Source organism: Geotrypetes seraphini, chromosome 1 (assembly GCF_902459505.1).
Source record: "Geotrypetes seraphini chromosome 1, aGeoSer1.1, whole genome shotgun sequence".
In the NCBI taxonomy this organism is placed as follows: Eukaryota; Metazoa; Chordata; class Amphibia; order Gymnophiona; family Dermophiidae; genus Geotrypetes; species Geotrypetes seraphini.
The window spans coordinates 339,629,514-339,653,113 of NC_047084.1; the positions used below are offsets into that span (position 1 = coordinate 339,629,514).

The window sequence follows — 23,600 nt, forward strand, 5'->3', positions numbered from 1 at the left end:
GAGTAGCAGATTCGGGGTGCTGTTCATGCCACAAATGTTAAAGAGGTATAAGGGAAGGAGCACGCATAAGCGATGTTGATGGGGGGGGGGGGGGGGCGGAAAGGAGGATGGGTGCCCAGGGTGGATACCCCCCGTCACCCTCTTACTACACCACTGAATGGAGAGGATATTTGTGAGGAGGGGAGACTGAGGTTTTGTTTATCCATGTTCTGTATTACAGTATTTGTGATTTATAAAATGACAATTGTACAGAATGTTATTTCTTTTTATACTTTAATAAAATAATTTCAATATAAAATCATAACTATCTGAGGCTTGTGCAGATGGGAGCAGTCAGTTTGCGGGGACAGAGACAAAGTTTGTCCCCTGTCATTCTCTACTCAGCACCCTGAGGTGTGAGTTTGATTCCCACTGCAGCTCCTTGTGACTCTGGGCAAATCACTTAACACTTCATTGTCCCATGTACAAAATAAGTAACTGCCTAAAATATGTAAACCACTTTGATTGTATAACCTCACAGAAAAAACGTGGACAAAGGGAGAAAAGCCTAAGACTGAAGGTTTGCCTTTCCTTAGGGCATCAAGTAGCCTTGGACCAGCCTTGGTTGGGAGCTGTGTACTGATTTTCATCTAAATCCCATGGACAGGACAGCTCAAAATTGTTGGATGCGACAACGCCGTCTTACCTGCATGTTAAATTTCAGGTATACGTAAGACGGCGTTGAGTCCAGACCAAATATCAGGACTTGTCTTCTGTAAAAACAAACAAACAGTTTATACTGAGAGAGCCTTGGAAAACGGTAAAGAAGATCCTGCATTGTCTTCAGGCGACTTACTTGTCTGTAGAGGACCATCTGTGCATAATGCTGTAAAAAGCAATTTCATCAAGCGTCCCCCAACTAAAATGTTGCAGCAGTCAAATCCAACAGTCACTATAATGCAGATTAAGGGTTAACTGTTCCAAATGAACGGACTAAGACTGCGATCCTTCTACTAACCAAAAGAATACACAGTTTATTACAGAGATCGTTAACCCGCGATCATTTCTTTACATCTCTACTACTCTCACGTGTCTTACCCTCCCACCCAACCACCGCTCTCGAGCAGCAGCAACCGTAAAGAGCAAGCGCACAATTGCGGAACCGGAAGCAAACTGCCTATGACCGTTCCGAGATGGCGCATGCGCGGAGGAGTTGTGCACGCGTTCTCCTTTATGCGGCGGCAACAGGGGGAGTCGAGTGACTGTAGTTCCGTTACAAAGTTGGGTTGTCAGCTGTGGAATAATCTATTCTGACAGGCGGGAAATTCGCTCTCTGATACACTCTGCAGCACTAACGGCTCGTGAGCGATTTCGACTGTTTCTGCCTCACCGTAGCTCGAGACATGGCCTTCAGTTTTGGTGCTGTGAGCGGTACACCTGCTAATCCGGGAACCGGTGAGTCAGTCAGTCTGAGACCTGTTATATACATACGTTCTTTTGTGAGAGACTTGTATCCACACTTTTATTTTTATTCAATTTTTTATATCATTCTCCCAGGGGAGCTCAGAACGGTTTACATAAATTTATTCAGGTACTTAAGCATTTCTCCCTATCTGTCTCGGTGGGCTCACAAACAATCTGTCTAATGTACCTGGGGCAATTGAAGGGGAGGGGGGTTAAGTGACTTGCCCAGGGTCACAAGGGGCAGCGTGGGTATGAACCGACAACCCCAGGGTGCTGAGGCTGTAGCTTTAACCACTGTGCCACACACTCCCCTATGAGATTTTTCACATATAGGAGCAAACTTTTCAAAATGTTTGGGGTTGCTATCTGCAACACCAATTTATCTGTTCCTAGATACAGTGAAGAAGCTTGTTCAGTATTGTGGGCGCTTAGCCCCCGATGCACCTATGGAACTGGCTCCTTTCTCGTATTGGTGTGTGCATATAACGAACCAAGTTTTTCTGTGTTCATGGCAGGTGATAGAATTAGGCCATCACCATCTTCTTCTAGACAGACACCATCCTCTTCTACACACACACACATAGACAGACCCCCCCCCCCTCCTATTTTAGTTTTGAGGTTGGGGGAAGGGTTGCTTAGGGCCTGTCTAGGCTGGATGAATTTGGTCATTTGACAGTAAGGGGAGGCCAGTGTACCAGTGTCTCTGCACAAAATATTTGGTGTATCAATAGAAGGAACAAGCCAACATGATATTTCCATACATCATTTAGTAACATAGTAAATGACAGCAGATAAAGAACTGAACGGTCCATTCAGTCTGCCCATTAGTCATACCCACTAAAAATGCATGATTAAATTAACTTGATATTTCAGGGTCACAGACTGCAAAGTCCACCTGGTATTGTCCTAAGTTCCAAATGCTGAAGTTGCTGTCCAAGCTCACTACAGCCTATCCAATTATCCTGTTTGCAGGATATCTACCATAAAGTCTGGTCAGTAACATCCTCATATTCCAAGTTAGTGGAGTTCCCATTGATGCCCTCCCCAGCCCAATCCTACACCAAATCATCACATATGGGACACAGACCGTGCAAGTCTGTCCAGTACCGGTCTTAGCTCTTTAATTTACATTCTTTGTTTTCTAATTAAAGATTCTCTGTTTATCCCACGCTTTTTTAATTCCATCACCATTTTCCTCTCCACCACTTTCCTCAGGAGGGCATTCCAGGCATCTACCACCCTCTCAGTGAAAAAGAATTTCCTAACATTGCTCCTGAGTCTTCCTCCTTTCAACCTCAAATTATGCCCATTTTCTCTTCCCTGGAAAAGATTTGGTTCTATATTAATACCTTTCAAGTATTTAAACATCATGTCATGCCTTTCAGTACATTATAACCCCTAACCTGGGAGTTGCAAAGGGGAAGTTGAAGGCATTGCAGATGCTGATCAGTTCTGCTGCAAGATTAATTACAGGGGTCTCAAGGAGTTCACACACATAACTCCTGTGTTAAAAAAACTGCAGTGGCTATCCATACAACAAAGAGTGCAGTCTTAGATTCTTGCGACTATAAATCAGACATTGTACCATGTTTCTTTAAAGATATTACAGGAGTTTTTTTTTAATTTATAAACCGAGAAGATGTTAGATCTGAAAATGGGATGAAATTGAGTTTGAAGGGTAGGATGTCTATTATGCATGTTGAGATTGGAGCATCAATGATGTCAGTGACCAGGGTAAAGCTCTGGAATGCCCTGCCTGGTATCCTACGATTCTGTACTGGGAGGATTAACTTTAAGAAAATGCTGAAAACGCAATTATTTGTTAATGCTTTCCTATGTTAATGTTTATTCTGTTTGTAAATATCATTCTTAGAATATCCTGATAGGAATGTATGATTTATTGCCTCTTTGTTTAATTTTGATCTGATTTTGCCTGTAAATGATGATTTGGTATTCAGTAATCTAGCTTGGAATGGATTGTTTAGACCTAATGCCTTTCTACTTCTTTAACTGTTGAAATTTGATCTGATATGCCTACATATGTTGATTTGGTATATTGACATCTATTGTGGGGGGGGGGGGATGCTAATATAGTTCAGTTACGTCAGTGTTACATGCATGGAGATTGTAGGGAGCACAAGATACTATGTATGTAATATGTAAACAAAAAATCTTTCAAAATGCAGGAACTGGGGTAAAAGAGAAACATATAATTCTAACACACCACCAGTTCTGCTGTATTTTCTTGCCAGAAATTTCACTCTGCCATAAAACACAAAAGCCAGATAAGGGAAAAGGCCTCAGAAGCCACGGGGTGTATTAACACCAGGGCTATGGGTGAGAACTAAAACTTGATCTAAGCTCTCCCCACGCTTCGATCATCAGCCAGAAAACCCTTATTATGCTGCAGCAATTGTGCTATATATACATAAATAAATAACTTTAAATAGACTGTTGCAAACAGGACTGAACTTATCTTTATATTGATGCAGTGTATTTGTGAATGCTGTCCATAACTAGTGCCACAGTCCTGTGTGCTGAAAAGCTAGAGCTGAACACTAAAGCTGAAGCCTGGTGAAAGCTGAAGCTTGTTGCCACTGTATTGCAAATGGCCGTTTCACAATATGAGCATCGTTTCATCAGGGCTCTGGAGGTTAGGGTTGACCCAGTGAGACGGAGATATTCAGCTCGGTGTGAGCCTATAACAGCATTGGCAAGTGGGAGGCATTTGTATCAGACTCCTTTCATAAACTTATAAGCAGGATTTTTGCACCTAGCTACCATTCGCGAGTTAAAAAAGAATGAGCTGCAACTCACGAAGGGTAGCTAGGTGCAAAAATCCCAGATTTGGGAGAGGCTCCAGATCTTGCTGAGGAAACAACAGTGTGCCGACTAGTTCTGCTCGATTCACGATTCGAATCGATTCACTGATTCACTTCAAGTGATTTAAAACAAACAAAAAAAATCGGCCTCCCGATTTGGTGACTGACTCTCGCCCCCTAAAGCAGGAGCGGCAGCGCTGCCTCTTACTTGGCGGCCGCTGCCGCTCCTGCTTTAGAGGGCGAGAAGGGAAGGTCAGTTGGGAAGTGCTGGTGTCTGGCTTTCCCCCTGGCCTCCCGCGCATCTATTTACCTAATTTCAACAGCGGAGCAGCCTGCAGAGAGGATCGCTGGTGCTAGCGATCTTTGCAAGCTGTCCTAGGCCTTCGGAGCTCTTTCCTCTGCCGCGATCATGCCTCTGATGCCAGAGGAAGGGGTGGGACCGTGGCAGAGGGAAGACAGCTCCGAAGGCCTATGGCAATTTGCAAGGATCGCTAGCACCGGTGATCCTCTCTGCAGGCTGCTCCGCTGCTGAAATTAGGCAAATGGATGCACAGGAGGAACACGCAGGCCTCCTGGGGTGTGTGTGTGTGTGTGTGTGTGTGCGCACGCAGTCCTTCAAGAGGGGGGGGGTGCAGTCCTTCAGGCGTAGTGGTACAGGCCTTCGGGGAGAACAGGCAGGCTTTCAGGGGTGGTGTGCAGGCCTTCAGGGGTGGTAGCACGGGCCTTCAGTGGGGACAGGCAGGCCTTCGGGGGGGGGGTACAGGCTTTCAGGGGGGACAGACCTTCAGGGGAGGGGGGCCCTTGTGTAGAAGTATATGGAGGGAGGGAGGGAAGGGGGGGGGGTCAAAGAGACATGCATATGCCAGACTTTGGGAGGAATAAATAATGGATCTAAAAACAGGAGAGGGAGAGAGATGGTGGACAATGGGATTTAGGGAGGGAAGGAATAGAAAGGGAGAGAAGTTGGACACAAGGGATGGTGTGGAGGGGAGATAGAGATACTGGATAGGAGGGTAGTTCAGAAAAGAAAGGGAGAGATGGTGGACCCTGGGGTGATGGGGAAGGAGGGAGAGATGCTGGATGAAAGGGTAGTTGAGAAAAGCTGGATCTGTGGATGGAGACAAAAAAAAGGAAAGATGCCAGACCTCCGGGGGAGAGAAGGGAAACGGAAGGGGTGGACAGAGATGGAAGATGGATGGTTAGCATGGGGAAAGAAGGAGACCCTGGCAAGCAAGTTTTCAGAAGACAACCAGAGCCTGGGACCAACAAGATTAGAATAATGACCAGACAACAAAAGGTAGAAAAAAAACTAATTTTATTTTCTGATTATAATATGTCAGATTTGAAATGTGTATCCTGCCAGAGCTGGTGTTAGACCGCAAACATGAGCTAGGATTTAACAGAGAGAGAAAGTCTCTTTTGTTTATTTTGTTTACACCATAGTGCCAGTGTGGTTAGGAGAAGGCAAAGTGGGTAAAGAGGCTATAAAAGGGGTGAAGAGGCTATAAAATAAACCCACCAGGACATTTGAAAAAAACACCCAATTGGGCAGGAAAATCGAATCGAAAAATCGATTTCAATAGGCTGAATCGAAATTTTTTTCCCTGAATCGGGCAGCACTAGAGCCGACTGTTGAAACCTTCAACGCTTATGGGGATGATCACAGAATCTCAGTCCTTTGCCCTGAAGTGCTCTCTTATGAGCAGCACCAAGGCACAGACCTCTTGCTTTTCCTCCTATCAAGACATTACAGAAATGCATATAGATCGTTAGGAAGTTACGGAGGGGTCTCTTTGGGTGGCCAAAGCCATATCTAAGATTTATCTAATGGATGCTGCGTTTAACCAGCTTTTTGTTTCCCCCCAAAGGTGGATTCACTGCTAGCACAGGTTACAAAGTGTACATCCCTTCCCAGCAAAGAATACCCAAGACTGCAGATTAGATTTTTGTGCACAAAAGGCTCTTTGAGACTACAGTCTCAGGGTTGAAAGTGGCTGCAGCAGTGTCTTTTGTTGTCCAAGCTTGTCATTCTCCAGGTTTTAATGACAGGGGTTGGATTATGTGGCTGATGCTCTGTATGACCTTTTCTTAGTAATGAGTAAGATGTCCACTTACTCCATTCCTGCTCACAGGATGCTCTGGATCAGACATTGGGCAGGGGATTCATCCTTCCAGGTGACCCTTAGTAAAGTGCCATTCCAGGGAAGGTTACTTTTCGGTAAAGGCCTGGATGATCTTATGGTCAGCATACAGGACCAAAAACCCAAATCATTGCCAGATAGCAGGTCTCGGGCCCCGAGGAGTTCTGGTCGGAGTAATTTTCAGACCTTTAGGTGTTACTGCCAGTACTCTGGAGGGTCTTTGAACCAGAGGGTGTTTCAGACCCCTTGGCAAAAATTTGGAGAAGCCAGGAGCCCTCATTCCTCCCCAGCTTGGAAGAAACAAAAACAGTTACGATGCCAAGCCATTAGCTAAGTCTCCATGCATTGGAAGGAGGTTATTGATCTATTTGGATAAATGAATGAATATCGCCACAGATTGCTGGGTGCTGGAAATAATACGAGAAGGGATCAAGCTTGAGTTCTTTTGTCCCCTCCCAGATCTTTTTATAGACTTTTCTGCTGGGATGCCGGAAAAGTGGCCAAGGTCAGAGCAACAGTGGTCAGAGCTGTTGGCTCTAGAAGCTATAGAGCCTGTACCAGAGGAAGACTCGGGCTCTGGCAGATACTCCATATAATTCATTGTGTCCAAAAGAGGCTTCGAAGACTAGAGGCCAATCCTAGATCTCATGGCGGTGAATGTGGCCCTCAATATACCATGTTTCCTCATGGAGATGGTGTGGTCCATTATTGCATCAGTAGTGCCAGGGGAGTTCTTTGCCTCCTTGAATTTGACGGAGGCCTCTCTACACATTCCCATTTTTCTGGACCACAGGAAATATTTATGGGTTCAGGCAGGCCACAGCACCATGGATCTTCAACAAAGTGATGGTGGTCACTGCTCACCTACACAGGATGGGCATACAGGTCCATCCGTATCTTGACGATTGGCTGATCAGAGTCTGGTCTGAGACTGAGGGCAGACTAGCGGTTTGTCGAGTTATGCAATTGCTGCAGAATCTTGACTGGGTGGTCAGCTTCCGGAAGAGCCACCTAGAACCTACACAGAGCCTGGAATACCTGGGAGTCCAGTTCAAAACAGGAGCAAACAAAAGTGTTTCTCTTGGAAACCATCAAGGAAAAGCTTCTGCATCAAATATAGGCATTTCAGAGCATTCCCATCCTGACAGCCTGGCATTACTTTCAGATTCTGTGGTCGATGGTTTTTGACCATGGATGTAGTCCCCTGGACAAGGATGCACTTATTTATTTAAAATTTATATACCACATATTGACTATGCGGTTTTACAGATTACATACAAATCAACTTGAACTCCATATACAAACGATAGTAAAACAGGTATCAACAAGAGTAACACAAGAAGGCATTAATAATCAAATGCATTTTCAACATATTCTTGGAATTCATCCTCCCAGCACAATATCATTGAATTCCAGGAAAGCATTAACAAACACAAGAAGGCATTATTAACACAGAAAGGAATTAGCTCCAGGAGGCACTCTTTTCCCAATGTTGCCCACAGAGGGATCCATTGCACCAGCGGCTTCCTTGGATGATGGAGGCCCGTCACAGTTTGGGCATTGGATGTGGACTCTTATTTCATCATCTAGAAGTTTTGAACTAATTTAGGTTGTTGGATCATCTCTTCATGCTGGCAGGTGCAGCTTGTTAGGGTCAGGCCATATTGAAAACCACTGTTGCCAGGTAGATATGTATGACCTGTTTCTGTGAAGGTGCATTCCATGAGAGGAGTTGCTTCCTTTTGGGTAAAATCTTTGGGAGTTTCCCCAGAAGACATCTGTAGAGCTGCCACTTGGTCTTCTCTGAATTCATTCATGAAGTTTTACAGAGTAGATGTGACCAAGCAGGATACCACATTTGCATCCTTGTCTGATGGCAGGCTATTTTGTCCCACCCTAATCTTTAAGGGGGCTGCTGCTCTGTTACATCCCACAGGTTCAAGAATGGAATGTCTGTCATGCTAGAAGGAAAGATTAGGTTCTTACCTCGATAATCTTCTTTCTAGTAGACACACTCCATAACTGAAGCCTGCCCTGTCGGTGGAGAATTTGCCTGCTTCCTGCTACTTGCCTCAATGAGACCTGAAATTCAAACATCTTGCCTCGAGAAGAATAGAGATATTGGCTACCAAGTTGAAGAATTCAGGCAATTTCTATACATTCTCTTAGTGCAGGTTGTGTTCGAATTGGTGACTTGTTTAGTTTTCACCCTGTTATGTATTGCAAATGTTTAAATTTGATTAGCTGTTATTTATTTGCTGATATGGAGAGAGATGTCAGACCACTGGAATGGGAAGGAGAGAGAGAGATGCCAGATCACGAAAGGGAAGGAGGGGAGCGAGAGAGCAAGTTTTATTTAAAATTTGATTGCTTGCCTATCCTGGATTCTAGGCGATGTACAATAATTAAAAAAAAAAAAAAAAAGGGGGAGTACAGAAATTAAAACAAAGACATATACAAACAAATATGTAGAAATAATAAACAATTAAACGAAAAGGAAGAACTACAATGAAGTCAAGGAAAGAAAACATTAATGGGAAGGACAATATTAGCTAAAGGGAACAATTTCATTGCCACTGTGTACCTTAGGCAGAAAAAAGAAAATGAAAGGATGAAAGGGAAAATCAGTGTTCAAAAGCGTCTTTAAAGAGAAAACATTTCAATGTCCCTTTAAATTTATCTAGATTTTTTTTTCTTCTCTAATGTGTAATGGTAAAGAATTCCAGATCGTGGGGACGGTTACTGAGAATGTTGTTGTACGGCGTGTACTAATAATTTTTAATGAAGGTACAAAGAATAAATGTTGAGTTATCGATCTTAGGGCTCTGGATCATGTAAAATGAGTAGTTTGTCGATAAAGGCTGGTTCCTTGATTTTATGTGTTTTGAAAGTTAATATGGCAATTTTATATGTTGTTCTGTGTGGGATTGGAAGCCAATGAGCTTTCTTTAACAGCGGAGTGACCTGATCGTATTTCTTAGAATTAGTGATGACTTTGATAGCTGTATTTTTAATTAACTAGCGACGTCTGATTTCTTTCTGTAGTATCCCTTTGTATAGGGAATTAGACAGTACAGTAATCAATTTTTGATATTACGAATGAGTGAATCAGTATGTTTAGTGATGGGGGTTCCAGAATACTTATAAAGACCTGATCATTCTTAATTTATAGAAACAACTTCTAACCAGATACCAGACTGCAGGGAGGAGAGGAGAGAAGGAGAGAGATGTTAGACCTCGGGAAGAGGGAGGGAAGGAGAGAGAGATGCCAGACCATGGGAGAGAGGAGAGAGATTTCAGGCTATGGGAAGGAGAAGAGAAAGATGCCAGACCATGTGAGGGGGTAAAGGGGAAGACAGAGTTGTCTGACCATGGGAGAGGAATGAGATGGGGCACAGGGATGGAAGGGAAGGGGAGACTAAGGGAGGAGATGGTGCACAGCAATGAGTTCAGCAGGGAAGAGATAAGAAGAAATGCTTCTTATGGATAGATGGGAATAGGGGAGGAGATGGTGCACATGGATAGATGGGAAGGGAAGACATGGAAAAGTAGATAGATTTTGGGAAGAAAGTTGAATGTTAAAAGTTAATGCTAAAGATGGATGTATCACAATAGAACAAAAGACCCCCCCCCATCAATACTGGGCAAGTTTCTCAAATAATATCATCATATAACATTTAAAGGCTTTTAAATATTTAAATGTGCTCATAAGCTCTTCAGCAAGGCGCCACAGCAGAGGTACAATGTCGCTGGAAAGGTGCTTGAGTTTTAATCATAACACATTGCATAGAGCAAGGATTTTCGCTTCTACTGGAGTGGCAAATGTTATGGCTCTACAAAATAGTAGACCACTTATCTCAAAAGGTCAGTTCACAGCTTTTTTTTTTGCAGCCTCTATTTGGTGCCTTTTCCCCGGGCGTCTTTTTTCAATTTCAAGTGTGTAGACCAAAGGACTCGGGTAACCTGCCTGGCAGCCAGACTAAAACAATGTTTTAAATACATGATTGTTATATATTTATAATGAATTTTGTTTCTTAACTATGAGCACAATTTTCATAGCATGTTTTTGTTCTTAAGCACTGCACACTGCAAATAAAATCAATATAAAAAGCTTATCCTTCTGGATGTAGCGTAGCGAAACACAGGCTGTGTTGGAGCCGTGAACTGACCTTTTCAGATAAGTGGTCTACTGTTAAACAGCTTTTGTAGAGCCATAAGATTTGCCACTCCAGTAGAAGTGAGAATCCTTGCTCTATGCAATGTGTTATTAAAATTCAAGCACCTTTCCAGCGACATTGTACCGCTGCTGTAGTGCCTTGCTGAAGAGCTTATGAGCACATTTAAATATTTAAAATGTTATATGATGATATTATTTGAGAAACTTGCCCAGTATTGATGAGAGGGGGGTCTTCTGTGTTTTGTTCTATTTTGAAAGTATTGCCCCCTCAAGTGGACTGTAATTTAAAATCCCTGGTCTGTTTGGGTCAAAAATAGATGTATGGCAGAAAGTAAAGGAGAGAAAAACAGCAAATTGATAAGGTGGCTCTGGATACACAGTTAAGAGCACAGACAGAAGGAAGTGCAGCCAGAGACTGGGAAAAGATGATTTGAAAGACAAAATCACTAGACAACAAAGGTAGGGGAAATGATTTTATTTTCAATTTAGTGATTGAATTGTGTGTCTATTTTGAGAATTTACATCTGCTATCTATATTTTGCACTGTTCAAGAAGAAATGTATTTGCTTCTATTTCTCTGGGGTTGTACTGCATGCAGAGTCTTGAATCTTTAAGATTTTGTTTGTATATATTAGTACTTTTAGTTTGTGGTCTCGTATTTGCATAGGGGTTGTCTGTGTTCTCAAGATACAGTGTAATTTAATTTTGTGGTTAACCATTATGTGTTGTCAATAAGGTTATATTGTATGTATACATGAAAAATAAAAAAATTGTATTACAATTAGTACTATAATGGGGATGAGGTCTGGGGCAGAGATTGAGCGAGGACTGGCCCGCGACTTAGCCTGTGTTTTAGATTTCGGCCCCTGGATGTGATTGAGTTTGGCATCCCTGCTCTAGAACAACAGGAACTTCCTCTTTCGGTTCTTTCACCACATAATCTGAATTTCTGTGATCCACTTCAGACACAGATCTCTCCATCAACTCTTGCTCTTCACTCTTCGTATGTGGCTTTTCCTCATGCTCTTTCTTTTCCTTCTGTAGATCTTGTCTTCTGGTCTCGGGGAGGTCCACTGGTCCGATCTGATGCTCTATCTCCCAGCAGGTGATGGTCGCTATTCAACCAACTCCTGGATTCTGGATGTGTCTGGAAAATTATTTTCTCCCGTTTAGGTTTCTCTTCAGTGAGACTGCCATTCTATTTCTCCTGTTGAGAATTTTTCTCTTCAGTGAGACAGGGGTGTCCGGCTGAACGGTGCCGGCTTTAGGATTTACACCTATGCCCCCCCAGGTCCCTGCTGCACCCTCCCCTCCGGTGGATTGAAGGGTACTGATCATTCTCTCATTGAGAAAACAAGTTGCTGTAGCTGGACTGTGCTTCTCTTGACAGTCTACAACTACCAGTCCTGTCAGCTTGGTGAGAGGATTTTCATTTTTATTTTATTTATTGTGTGTGCTGGTTTAGACAGTTTTCCTGTCACTTCAGGTGAGAGCAAATTTACTTTATTCATTTGCCGGTTTGTGTTAAGAGGTGTTTAGGTGTTCAGTTGCTTATGTCTGTTAGTTATTTTAGCGGTTTCTGGGAACTCCGCACGTTCACTTTGCCAGCGGGCCGGCAGTGGCAGTGAAAAGGTGTTTGTGCTGTAGACGTGCTGAACATCATCGCGGCTGATCACACACTTCAGGGGACAATTGCTGGTCGATGCTACTTTTTCCTGCCCATTTACAGTGAGGCCAAGCTCCTATTCTTCTTGTGACCCTGATCAAGTCTCTTAATTCTCCAAGCCCACCAGTTTGAATGCCAAAGCCAACAGAAAAAGGACAGCCTACAAGTTCATATTTCCAACGTGGTCCCTGTCCTCATTGCTATGCTAGCTCTATTTTCAAGCCACGACGCAGGTGGGCCTCAGGGTGGCAAAGCCTATCTGGCAGTTGGAATCATCCCTAAAGTTCTCATTTGAGGTATCACGATGCAGATCTTACCCCATGGAACAGGGGAGACAGCTTCTAGTCTGCATCTAGTGCGCCTTCCCTTTAAGGACAGTTGATTTAGAAGAAGATCTGGAGGAGCTGATAGTGTATTTTAGGGATTCCCGGTAACAGAAGTTACCGCAGGTTAATCCTAACAGTTTTCTCCGTCACAGCCTTATTTTTCATAATTCCAAGATTCATAGTCCAGATTCACTGTCTTATAGTTCTTCTTATGTTCTGTATTCCAATGCTAAACTTGTATTTTCGCAGAGGAGTTCCTTTTTTCCATCCAGAAATTTACAACTCTCGATCTGCACGTACTCCCGCGCTTTACTTTGAAGGGGTCTTGTCTTCCTCTGCCAGATCCTTAGCTGGATGTCTCTCATGCTTTAGCATGGGGAAGGGGACAAGATGATGTCTGGTCTTTAGGTTTTGGGTGTTATTCAGCGTGATTGCAACTTTGAATTCTCCTCTCCCCTTTCCAGATTCTTTCTTGGGGTCACCATGTATTTAACAGCCAAAGTTGAAGTTGGGGCAAGGCCCTCTTCAAGTGTTACTGGAGTTCGGGGCACTAGTTCCAGTTCCTCTGGAACAAAGGGGCAAGGAAAGTTATTCAATTTATTTTATAGTGCCCAGAAGGGGGGATCTGTCAGGTCGGTGCTGGATCTCATCCGGGTCAATTAGTTTCTTAAAGTCAGACATTTACGCAGCAAAAGGTGAGATTAGTTATTACAGCAGTTTATCCATAGGAGTTCCTTACAAAGCTCGATCTCAAAGAAGATTGCTTCCATATTACCAAATGGACACTGCATTGGTGGTAATTTTGCTTTACCGTCATAGGACAGATGCCATTTAGCCTAGCCACGGCTCCACAAACATTTTCAAAGGTGATGGTATCAGTGGCAGCATTTCATCACAAAGTGGGGATTAAGGTACTTTTTTTTTTTTTACTCTTTGGGATGGATCTTCTTCTTCCAAAGAGCTTTCTTATCCCATCTCATTCATTGGAACTTCTGGGGATGTTGTTTGACACGTAGGTGTGCAATGTGTTCCTTCCCAGAGACAGGAACGACAATTTACAGTCTCAGGATCGCCTTCTTATTCAGGCACCAAGACTGGGAGTGTGGGTTTATGTACAGGTACTAGTATCCATGATGGTGACTCTAAAGGATGGTCTTGGGCTTGCTTTCATTGGAGAATGTTGCAGCAGTCACTTCTGTTCAGGTGGTTTCATGCATTTCAAGGCTGCAGTCATAGTCTCCAGTAGACTCTTCAAGTATCGCTCAGCATAAGTTGGTGGCTCAGTGAGTTATATCTGTTCAAAGGCATGCCACGGTCATCGCTGGCCTGGCTCATAGTGAACAAGCATCCCAGTCTGTTGGGTTAGGGGGCTCAGTGCCTTCAATCCTCAGCACAAGGAGTCTGGTCTCTGGAGGACACCCAGTGTTCATTTAATCTTCTGCAGTTGTGGACAAGTACACTAGTGCTTCAGGCGTTTCAAGCCATGATTCCAGAATGGCCGATGAGGTTTTTCACTGACAGTGTCACGGCGGTGGCATTTCTCAATAGTCAGGGCAGAACACAAAGTCCTCGGTTGTTGAGTGAGGCAATGGCCTTGCTTCGGTGAGCAGTAACTCTTTTTTTTTTTCGGCAGCTCACATTTACAGACAAACTTATTCAGCAAAAATCTTCTGCATCCCAGAAATTGGGAACTGTCAGTTTAGCTGTTGCAGCTCATTTTATAGAGATGAGATTTCCTCGATTTGGACCGCATGGCCTAGTCTCCACATGTAAACTTCCTCGGTTCTTCGTCAGTCACAGAGAGCACGAGTCATAAGGACGTAAACACGTTGGCTTGTTCCTGGCCTCTGAGTTGGCTTCTTTAAGGGTTTCCCCTGAGATGGTTGAATGTGTTTCATCTCATTGCTCACTTTTCTGGTATGGTGAGTCTGATACCTCCAGATTTTCAACTCCGTCTATGCTATGCTGGTCTGAACGGTTTGTTGGTGGGCAAGCCGTTGTGGTTCCCGGTACCTCCGGATTTCCTCACTCATGGGTTGATCAACATGGAATTTTGTCCTACTTTAGTTTTACAGCCTAGATATTGGGAAAAATATATATATCACTTAATATATGACTTAATTGGGTATTCTTAAGATTGTAACCATATTTTTAACTTTTATTGTATGATTTTATTCTTATGGTATGAATGTATTTCGCTGACTGGAAAATTTCTTTTGGTGTAAACCGCCTAGAACTTTTGGTAATGGCGGTATAAAAGAATAAAATTATTATTAAGGGTTATTCTGTCCTTTTAAATGAAGGGTAGCCAAGGGCTTAGTGTATAATTCCCTTCAGCTTCAAGGAACAACCATTGAATTTTACAGGGGTCACGTGTCTTCACTTGCTTATCAGTTGGATGTTGTTCACTTTCTCAAAAGGGCTAAACCATTTTAGTCAACCTGGTTAGAAATCCTGTCCGGAATAGAATCTTAACATGGTTCTTAAGATTCACCCCCCCCCAAACCCCCCTCCCAATAAAAAAACCAACATTTGAACCTTTATCGAATCACACTCTAAAGCAGTGGTCTCAAACTCAAACCTTTTGCAGGGCCACATTTTGGATTTGTAGGTACTTGGAAGGCCGCAGAAAAAATAGTTAATGTCTTATTAAAGAAATGACAATTTTGCATGAGGTAAAACTCTTTATAGTTTATAAAACTTTCCTTTAACAGTTAAAAGGAAAGATATATAAACTATAAAGAGTTTTACCTCATGCAAAATTGTCATTTCTTTAATAAGACATTAACTATTTTTCTGCGGCCCTCCAAGTACTCTATTTTTTTCTGCAGCACTCGTATTTAAAGTTCAATATCTTTTCTTTCTCAAAACTGGCACATTTCAATCACTAAATTGAAAATAAAATCATTTTCCTACCTTTGTTTGGTAATTTCATCAGTCTCTGGTTACACTTTATTCTTCTGACTGTGCATCCAATACTTCTTCCCTTCTTTCAGCCTCCTGTATGCTTCCTCTCCTCCAGACCTCATTCCCTCCCCCAACTTTTTCTTTCTTTCTCTGTCTGTCTTTCTCTGATTCCGTGCCCCATTTTTTGCTTTGTTTCTGGTTCCCTATCCCCCTCCTTCTTTCTTCCTTCCTCCGTGCCCCATTTTTTGCTTATTTTTCTGACTCCCTGTCCCCACCCCACCTTCTTTCTTTCTTTCTTCCTTCCTGCCCTCCCCCATGCCACCGCCGCCGCGGAATAGGCTGCTGCTGCTGCTGCCATCGGGAACAGGCCATCTCCCTGCTTCTCTTCTGCACCGGGCCGACCAAATCTCGCTGCCCGACGTCAATTCTAACGTCGGAAAGGACGTTCCGGGCAACCAGGCAGCGATTGGCTAGCCAGAACGTCCTCTCGACGTCAGAATTGACGTCGGCCCGCGAGAGTTGGTCGGCTCCGCAGGGAAGAGAAGCAGGGAGATCAAAGAACACGGTGCTGGCCTGATCCCCGATGGCAGCAGTGAGAAGGGAAGGGAAGCAGGTTCGGCACCGCTACTCTAGACGAGCCGCACTCTAGGGAGAACAGTGGACCGCCCTCCCCTTGGTACATCACTGGAGCAGCAGCGTGTCTGGCCAGCTTTCGTTCAAAGCCGCGGGTGGCGGCTCCTTGCGAGATCCGTGCCTGCGTCTGAAGCCTCTCTGATGTTGTGACATCAGAGAGGCTTCCGATGCAGGAGTGGATAGCGCAAGGAGCCGCCAACCCGCGGCTTTGAACGAACGAGCCGGCTGCTGCTCCAAAATGAAGAGAATGATGCCTTCAGACCGCGGGCCGCAAATAAAACCTGGAGAGCCACATGCGGCTTGCGGGCCGCGTGTTTGAGACCGCTGCTCTAAAGGATGTGAAATTAAAAACGGTGTTTCTTTTACCCTTATCTTCAGCTAGGTGGATGTTCTGACTTACAAGACTTGTCCTGCAGGGATCCCTTTTTTTCTGTATTACGACTTCTGGGGTGTCAGTTCAGACAATGCCATAGTTTTTTCCTAAGGTGGTATCAATCTTTCATGTTAACCACTCTCTTTTCCTTCCTTCTTTCTTGGAGAACTAGGGAGGGGACGCACTTCTCTTCACTGCGTTTCTTGGATGTGCGTGGTATTCTTCACTGGCTACCGGTTACTAATGACTTTAAACGTTCACATCACCTCTTTGTCTTGTTCCTGGGACGCAACAAAGGTATGGCAGCGTCCAAAGCTTCCATCGCTCGATGGGTCTAAGAGACTATTACTTCTCCTTATTTGATGGCAGGACAGCGGTTATCAGAAGAACTTCATGCTCATTCAACTAGAGCGATGGCTACTTCCTGGAATCAGTCCAGAGGTTTTTTTCCTTAGAGGTCCTTTGTTGTGAACCTACTTGGTCTTCTAAGAATACCTTTTCTAATCATTACTGGTTGCATGTGGCACTCCATAAGGACACTCTCTTGGGTGCTTCGGTCATTGCGGAGGCGACGTTCGCGTCCCACCCAGATTGAGGATTGCTTTGCTACATCCCACTAGTCTCTGGATTCATCTGCTGCTGTTGCTAAGGAAGGAAAAATTGTTCTTACCTGTTAATTTTCTTTCCTTTAGACACATTAGATGAATCCAGAGCCCCACCCTTTCTGGATATTGTTTGTCGGTTTGTCTTTTGCAAGTTTCTGAAGTTTTGTTATAGTTGGTAGTTGTATTCTGTTTTATTACCTTTGAACTTGGTTATGGGAAATAAGTTTTTTACATGCTAAGCATATTACTGGTTCCGGATGCTTGGGCAAAGAACAATACTGAAGATACAGGAGGCATGCCAGCCAATAAGACCACCTGTTTATCAGTTTCTTTATTTCCCCCTGCTGGTAGATGTGTGCTATCCTACTAGTCTCTGGATTCATCTGCTGTGTCTAAAGGAAAGAAAATTAACAGGTAAGAACATAATTTTCCTTCCTTCCATAGTGAAATTGTACCAAATCATTTTCAAAAGCTCTAAAATTAGTATCTATTTTGCCAGAAAAACATAATGCAAGATCTGTATAGTTCACGGCTTCTGCCTACAGGTGCTGCTTGATTTCAGGAATTATTTTTGTTTGTGTTAGACATAATTCTTTTAATATATCTTACCGATTTAATTGCTATTGTACAATCCCCCTCTTTTACTAAGGCACGCTAAACGCTAATGCGTCTGTAGAATATAATGGACACATTAGCGTTTAGCGCGTTCTAAAACAGCTAGCGCGCCTTAGTAAAAGGACCTCAATGTGATTAATTACAATTAAAATGTTTAATCTTCCTTTAGCCCTAGTTTTTAGCCCTTTGTTCTTCTGCCAGAGCCTTTGCCATCCATATTGCCAGAATGCATTAGGAAGGAGGGCCCCTCTCCGGTGCAGTCGCAGCTTCGGGGAGCACTGTTGGCTCAGCTGATCGAGGGATAACTTCCCATGCCACAATCAGCTTAAGGTTGCTGCAGCCTGACTAGGATCTCACAGCGGCATATATAGGCAGCTGATATGTAGGCCAGAGTTTTCTGGGCTGTCGAGTGATTGACACACGATTGGTGGCTGCTTTTTAGGCGGCCACCGACATAGGCGCCAGTTACAGAATCCGGCTCTAAGTGAATGCCAAGGTCAGCAAACTAGTTTTAACAACTTCCTGAATTCAAATTCTCTTGTATAAAATTTGATGGCTTGAATCTGCAGTGGCTGTTTCATTTGCAGTAATACAAAAACACTCTGGCAAGTCTATATTTTGCGCATAAACATTGATGGGACATAATGACAAATTATTCACTTTCATCTCTAGTTTAACCCATCTGCTCTCCATCTGATGCCTGATAAATAATGCTGCAAAATCATAAATATGATTTATTACTCATGCATTAGAATGAGAGAGATCGGTTTCTTGAATAAGAGCCTGTTAACCTGACCACAAATTTTAAATACTTATTCTCAGCCTTGTAAGTGTAGTCTTTTAGTACATAGTCTTCAAAGAGCAGAGTTTTTGGTAGTTGTATATTTTCTACTAAATAATAGCTGTGCTAAACTGTTCTTGATTACTTTTTTATGGCTCGTTTGTTGTTGTTTTTTCATTTGTTTTGTTTAAGGCTCAACTGGATTCCCACAGAGCACTTTTGCTGCTAAAACCACTGCTTCAACTGGCTTCGGATTTGGCACCACTACAACTACTGCTTCTTCGGCTTTTGGAGGTAATCAGTTTCCATTTCCAGAAGAGGTAGTTAACACACCAGAATTACTTTTTAAATATCAAGGGGCTCATAATAATAATTAAAAAAAAGTCTAAAAAGTGGCCTAAATGGGTACTTGGACGATCAAAAAGCCTGATCGTCCAAGTATCCATAATCAAAGCTGGATTTAAACGTATCTAAAACCAGCTTAGGTCTTTCCCCTGTCTCTAAACGCACAGAGAGAAAAGAGGCATTTTTAGAGGAGGGGAAAGGGCGGGAGGTGGGCCGACCTAGACCTAGGCATGCAGCAGGTATAACCAAAACTTTAGGCAGGTTGCCTAGTCGGCACTTATACGTTTTGACTTAGACCAAGTCAAAACAGGTATAAGTGCCGAAAAGGGGCCGCTGAGCTGATCGTGGCTGCTTCGATCAGCTCAGCGGCCCCAGCAACCTGCCTACCCCCTACAGCAATGATTGCGGCAGGAAAGATGGCTCATCTCCCTTGCCGTGATCCACCCTTCCCCCCCAACCCCGACAACGATCAGGGCAGGAGGGAGCCCAAGCCCTCCTGCCCCGCGATCCTCAAACCCTCCCCCCCTGCCGAGTCCCATGTGGCCAGGAGGGAGCCCAAGCCCTCCTGGCCCGGGGACACCCTCTAACCCCCACCCTTCACTAAAATACGGGCAGGAGGGATCCCAGGCCTTCCTGCCCTCGACGCACCCCCCCTACGACCGAACCCCCGATTCCCCCCCCCTTGTCGACACCATGACCCTCCCACCCCCCCATACCTTGCAATCGTTGGCACCAAGCCCATCCAGCAAGCCAGCCAATCCAGAAATGGGGCTGGATTGGCCCAGGCGGCTCAAACCCCGCCCACAGGTGGGGCCTGAGGCACCTGGGCCAACCAGAATAGGCCCAGGAGCCTTAGGCTCCTCATGTGGGCGGGGCCTTAGGCACTTGGGCCTGGCTGGGTCCATGTGCCTAAGGCCCTGCCCACAGTAGGAGCCTAAGGGGGGGGGGGTCACGGGTCAGCGGAGGGGCCGATCAAGGGTTCGGGGGGGGGGCGGTCGTGGGGGTATGTGCATTGAGGGCAGGAGGACCCTATGATCCCTCCTGCCTGTATATTAGTTGGGGGCGGGGGTTAGAGGGTGTCCCCGGGCCAGGAGGGCATGGTCTCCCTCCTGGGTGGATTGTGGAGGGATGGTGGTCACCGGGCCAGGAGTGCTTGGACTCCCTCCTGGCCCCATCGAACTTGGCGGGGGGGGGGGGGTTTGAGGATCGCGGGGCAGGAGGGCTTGGACTCCCTCCTGCCCTGAACATAATTAGGGAGTCGGGGGTGCCGCGGGGCGGGAGGGCTTGGGCTCGGGCTCCCTCCTGCCCCAAACGTAATCGGGGAGTCGGGGGCGCCGCAGGGCAGGAGGGCTTGGGTTCCCTCCTGCCCCGAACGTAATCGGGGAGTCGGGGTGCTGCGGGGCAGGAGGGCTTGGGCTCCCTCTTGCCCTGAATGTAACTGGGGAGTCGGGGGTGCCGTGGGGCAAGAGGGCTGGGGCTCCCTCCTGCCATGAACGTAATTGGGGAGTCGGGGATGACGCGGGGCAGATTGTCTTGGGCTCCCTCCTGCCCGGATTGTTGTAGATGGGGGGGGGGGGTGGATTCTATAACTGGTGTTGTTTTTGACAGACACTGGTTACAGAATCCAGCTTTTAGGCAAAGGACTGGCTCCTCCTTTGCCTAAAAGCTCTTGTTTTGGACGTTTGGGACTTAGGCTTTTTTTAGGTTGATTATAGGGTATAAGTTTAGATGTAGTGATGGTCTGGGCGTTTAAACAGCTGAACGTAGAGGCAGGCCATTATTTAAAAAAAACCCTCCTTTTGGATGTTTTTTTTGATAATGGACATTTTCCCTGCTTCTACTTTCAACGTTTAAGGCCTTAGGCCAAAAGGGGACTTAGACGTTTTTTTTTATTATGCCCCTCCAAGTGTTTAGGATTTCTGAATGACAGTCTTCTAGATTTAAGCTTTAGTGTTAAATCTGATTGTGAATGAGTAAATGTGTGCCTTTACGCTATACACAGTATCAATTGCATTGTAAAATACCCTGAGCTATTCTGTACCTTTTTTTTTTGCAGTTAATCTGTCACTTTTCTCTGTTTATTCTTTGGTTGCTCATTAAGGTAGACTTTGGTAGCATCATTGCTTCAAGTTGAGAGTTCATTTAGTCATTGTCCAGGTTTTGTCACTAAAGAAATGAAAAATAGAAAGATGTGAATAAATAGTTAACAATGGAAAATTAATTTCTCTCTCTCTAATGTAAATAAGGCAGACTGAATTGAAATGAGTCTTATGCAATTTTAACAAAAATAAAGAATATTCTACGTAGAGAATGAATAAACTGTGTATGTTTGAAGGAACATTTTAAGACTAGTTTAACAATTACTTTGTACTAAAATATTGGGAGCAATTCTATAACTGGACATCCCCTTTTGGTCTCCCTTGTGGTGTGTGATGAGAGCCTAGTCTATATTGGCATCTTGGCACCTGTATTCCATTATATTGTTGCATCTAACATTTATGCATCCACAATTAATACCAGAGATAGACCTGGCATAACTGTAGTTGCGTAAGTACAGCGAGGGCACATGTAACTTACAGCATTCTGTATGAGTGGTGACCTCATCCTTGCCTGGCCATTTCATACACACTCTATACCAGTGGGTTTTTTTTTAATATTTTTATAAATTTGAATATTTATAATATCCAATAATAGAAAAAGAAAAAAAGGTGATCTCGTAAGCAATACATAATCAATCATACACAATTTCTTTTTAAGCCCACATAAATGGGGAGACATGATACATTTTAACAAACAAATTATAAGAGTTTTTGAGATTAAAAGTCAGAGTTTTGGCCCTATAGGCATCTTTTTACCTAAAATTTCCATGTAAATGTCTTGTCAAATTACAAAAGAAGCAAAAACCTCCCAACCCCAAGAATAAAAATGGATAAGAGGGAGAGACAAGAACAAGAAGGTAAATCTACTAACGCTAATAATAATTTGTGGAATCGGGAGAGCCCTCAGTCACACAGCCACCCACTGGGAACTCCCAGAGGAAAGGCTGTCACTGGCTTACACCCAAAAGAGTGTTAACTGTGAAACATCCCCGGGCTCTCTCCGTGCTAATTAATAAATAAAGTGCACCCCAAAAGTGCTAAATGTGAAAAAAAGATATAAAATAAATCAAAAAAACACACTCTTATACCATAACTTGTAATTGTCTCTACCCCTTATCTAGGGGGCCAAAAAGGAAAAATCAAACGTCCAAATCCAACAAAGCATACACAATCTGGAAGTATTTAGCTTCTCCGTGTGAAAAACAGCCGGCAGATGTCAACGGGACTCCGTTTCGGGGATGCACCCCCCCTTCTTCAGGGCTGTACTGCGCTGTGGTTCCCAGTTCCTCTGACACAGCTTAGATAGCAAGGCGGAAAATGGCGGAAGGTGGGTGGCTGTGTGACTGAGGGCTCTCCCGATTCCACAAATTATTATTAGCGTTAGTAGATTTACCTTCTTGTTCTTGTCTTTCCCTCTTATCCATTTTTATTCTTGGGGTTGGGAGGTTTTTGCTTCTTTTGTGATTTTTTACCTCCCTTACTCTTTTTGGGTTTCACTATTGTTTGTCAAATTACAAAACATTGAATATGTTTTTTGGGATCCCATTCAACTACAACAATTTTTAATTACTCGAGAACAGAAATGAATTAAATTTTTCTTTAAGTTTTAGAGCTGAGTCTATGAGGAAAAATTAAGAATCCCCTTAAAGTAAGGAAAGGTTTCAGACTCACGTGGGTGAGTCGAGAAGTACTTCCTTTATCTTTTCTTATAATATATTTTATTTTTTTATTTATACCCTTTTGCATTTATCATCAAGCATTACAATCTTGAAAAAAGATCAGAATATACAAAAAAGAAGAAAAATTTAACATATAAATACATCAAAGTGTATATTGGAAATACAATCGGCTATTAGGCCACAAAATTTGGGGCTCCTTATACTAAGCTGCAATAGCGGTTTTAGCGCGTGCACTGGAAGCTAACGCCAGCATTGAGCTGGTGTTCTAGCCACGTAGCGCGGGTTTAGCGCGTACTAAAATTCTGCGTGCGTTAAAAACGCTATCGCAGCTTAGTAAAAGGAGCCCTTGGAATCAAGAACGGAAATACATTTCAAACTGAACAAAATATTCAAAAATAGAGTAACAGCAATGGTTATCCACCCTACAGCCGATAAACAGGTCATTACCAGTGGTCTTAATTGCAAGGCCTGCAAGCCAGTGGTGGCCCTCCGAGACTTCTGTGGCGGCCCATGGAGCCTATGCAGAATATCATCTCCCCCTCCCCCCCAATTGGGATCCGGCACTTTTTGTTTCCAGTGCTGCAGTGAGCAGGAGAGAGCAGGAGAAAAGCAGCTACAGAGAGAGGCAGAGGGAGAGAGAAGCCAAAGGGAGGAAAAAAGCAGATAAAAGAGCAGGATAGAGAAGCAGAGGCAGGAGACCAAGAGGGGACTCGGTGAGAGCTAGCTCCACCCCCCCCCCCCCCGACGTCCACCGCCGAAGCTCCGCCTTAAAAGGAGAGGGGCCAACAGAGCAGAGTTGATCTGAGCAGGGGAGAGCAGGAGAAAAGCAGCTACAGAGAGAGGCAGAGGGAGAGAGAAGCCAAAGGGGGGAAAAAAGCAGATAAAACAGCAGGAGAGAGAAGCAGAGGCAGGAGACCAAGAGGGGAATCGGTGAGAGTTAGCTCCACCCCCCCCCGACATCCACCACTGAAGCTCCGCCTTAAAAGGG

The 23,600-nt window shown here is 44.1% G+C and overlaps 1 protein-coding gene across 2 annotated transcripts in view; it reads left to right on the plus strand.

Moving 5' to 3' along the window:
- The first annotated feature begins 1,096 nt into the window (after positions 1 to 1,096).
- The window catches only part of NUP54 (nucleoporin 54), a 210,675-nt gene continuing 188,171 nt past the window's right edge, over positions 1,097 to 23,600 (plus strand). The window contains exons 1-2 of one of the 2 annotated variants that reach the window (XM_033960850.1): positions 1,097 to 1,434; positions 18,682 to 18,783. In XM_033960850.1, coding sequence (XP_033816741.1) covers positions 1,383 to 1,434; positions 18,682 to 18,783 — 154 coding nt within the window. In that variant the 5' untranslated portion in view covers positions 1,097 to 1,382. The remainder of the gene's footprint in view (positions 1,435 to 18,681; positions 18,784 to 23,600) is intronic. The other variant, XM_033960842.1, reaches the window with a different exon arrangement.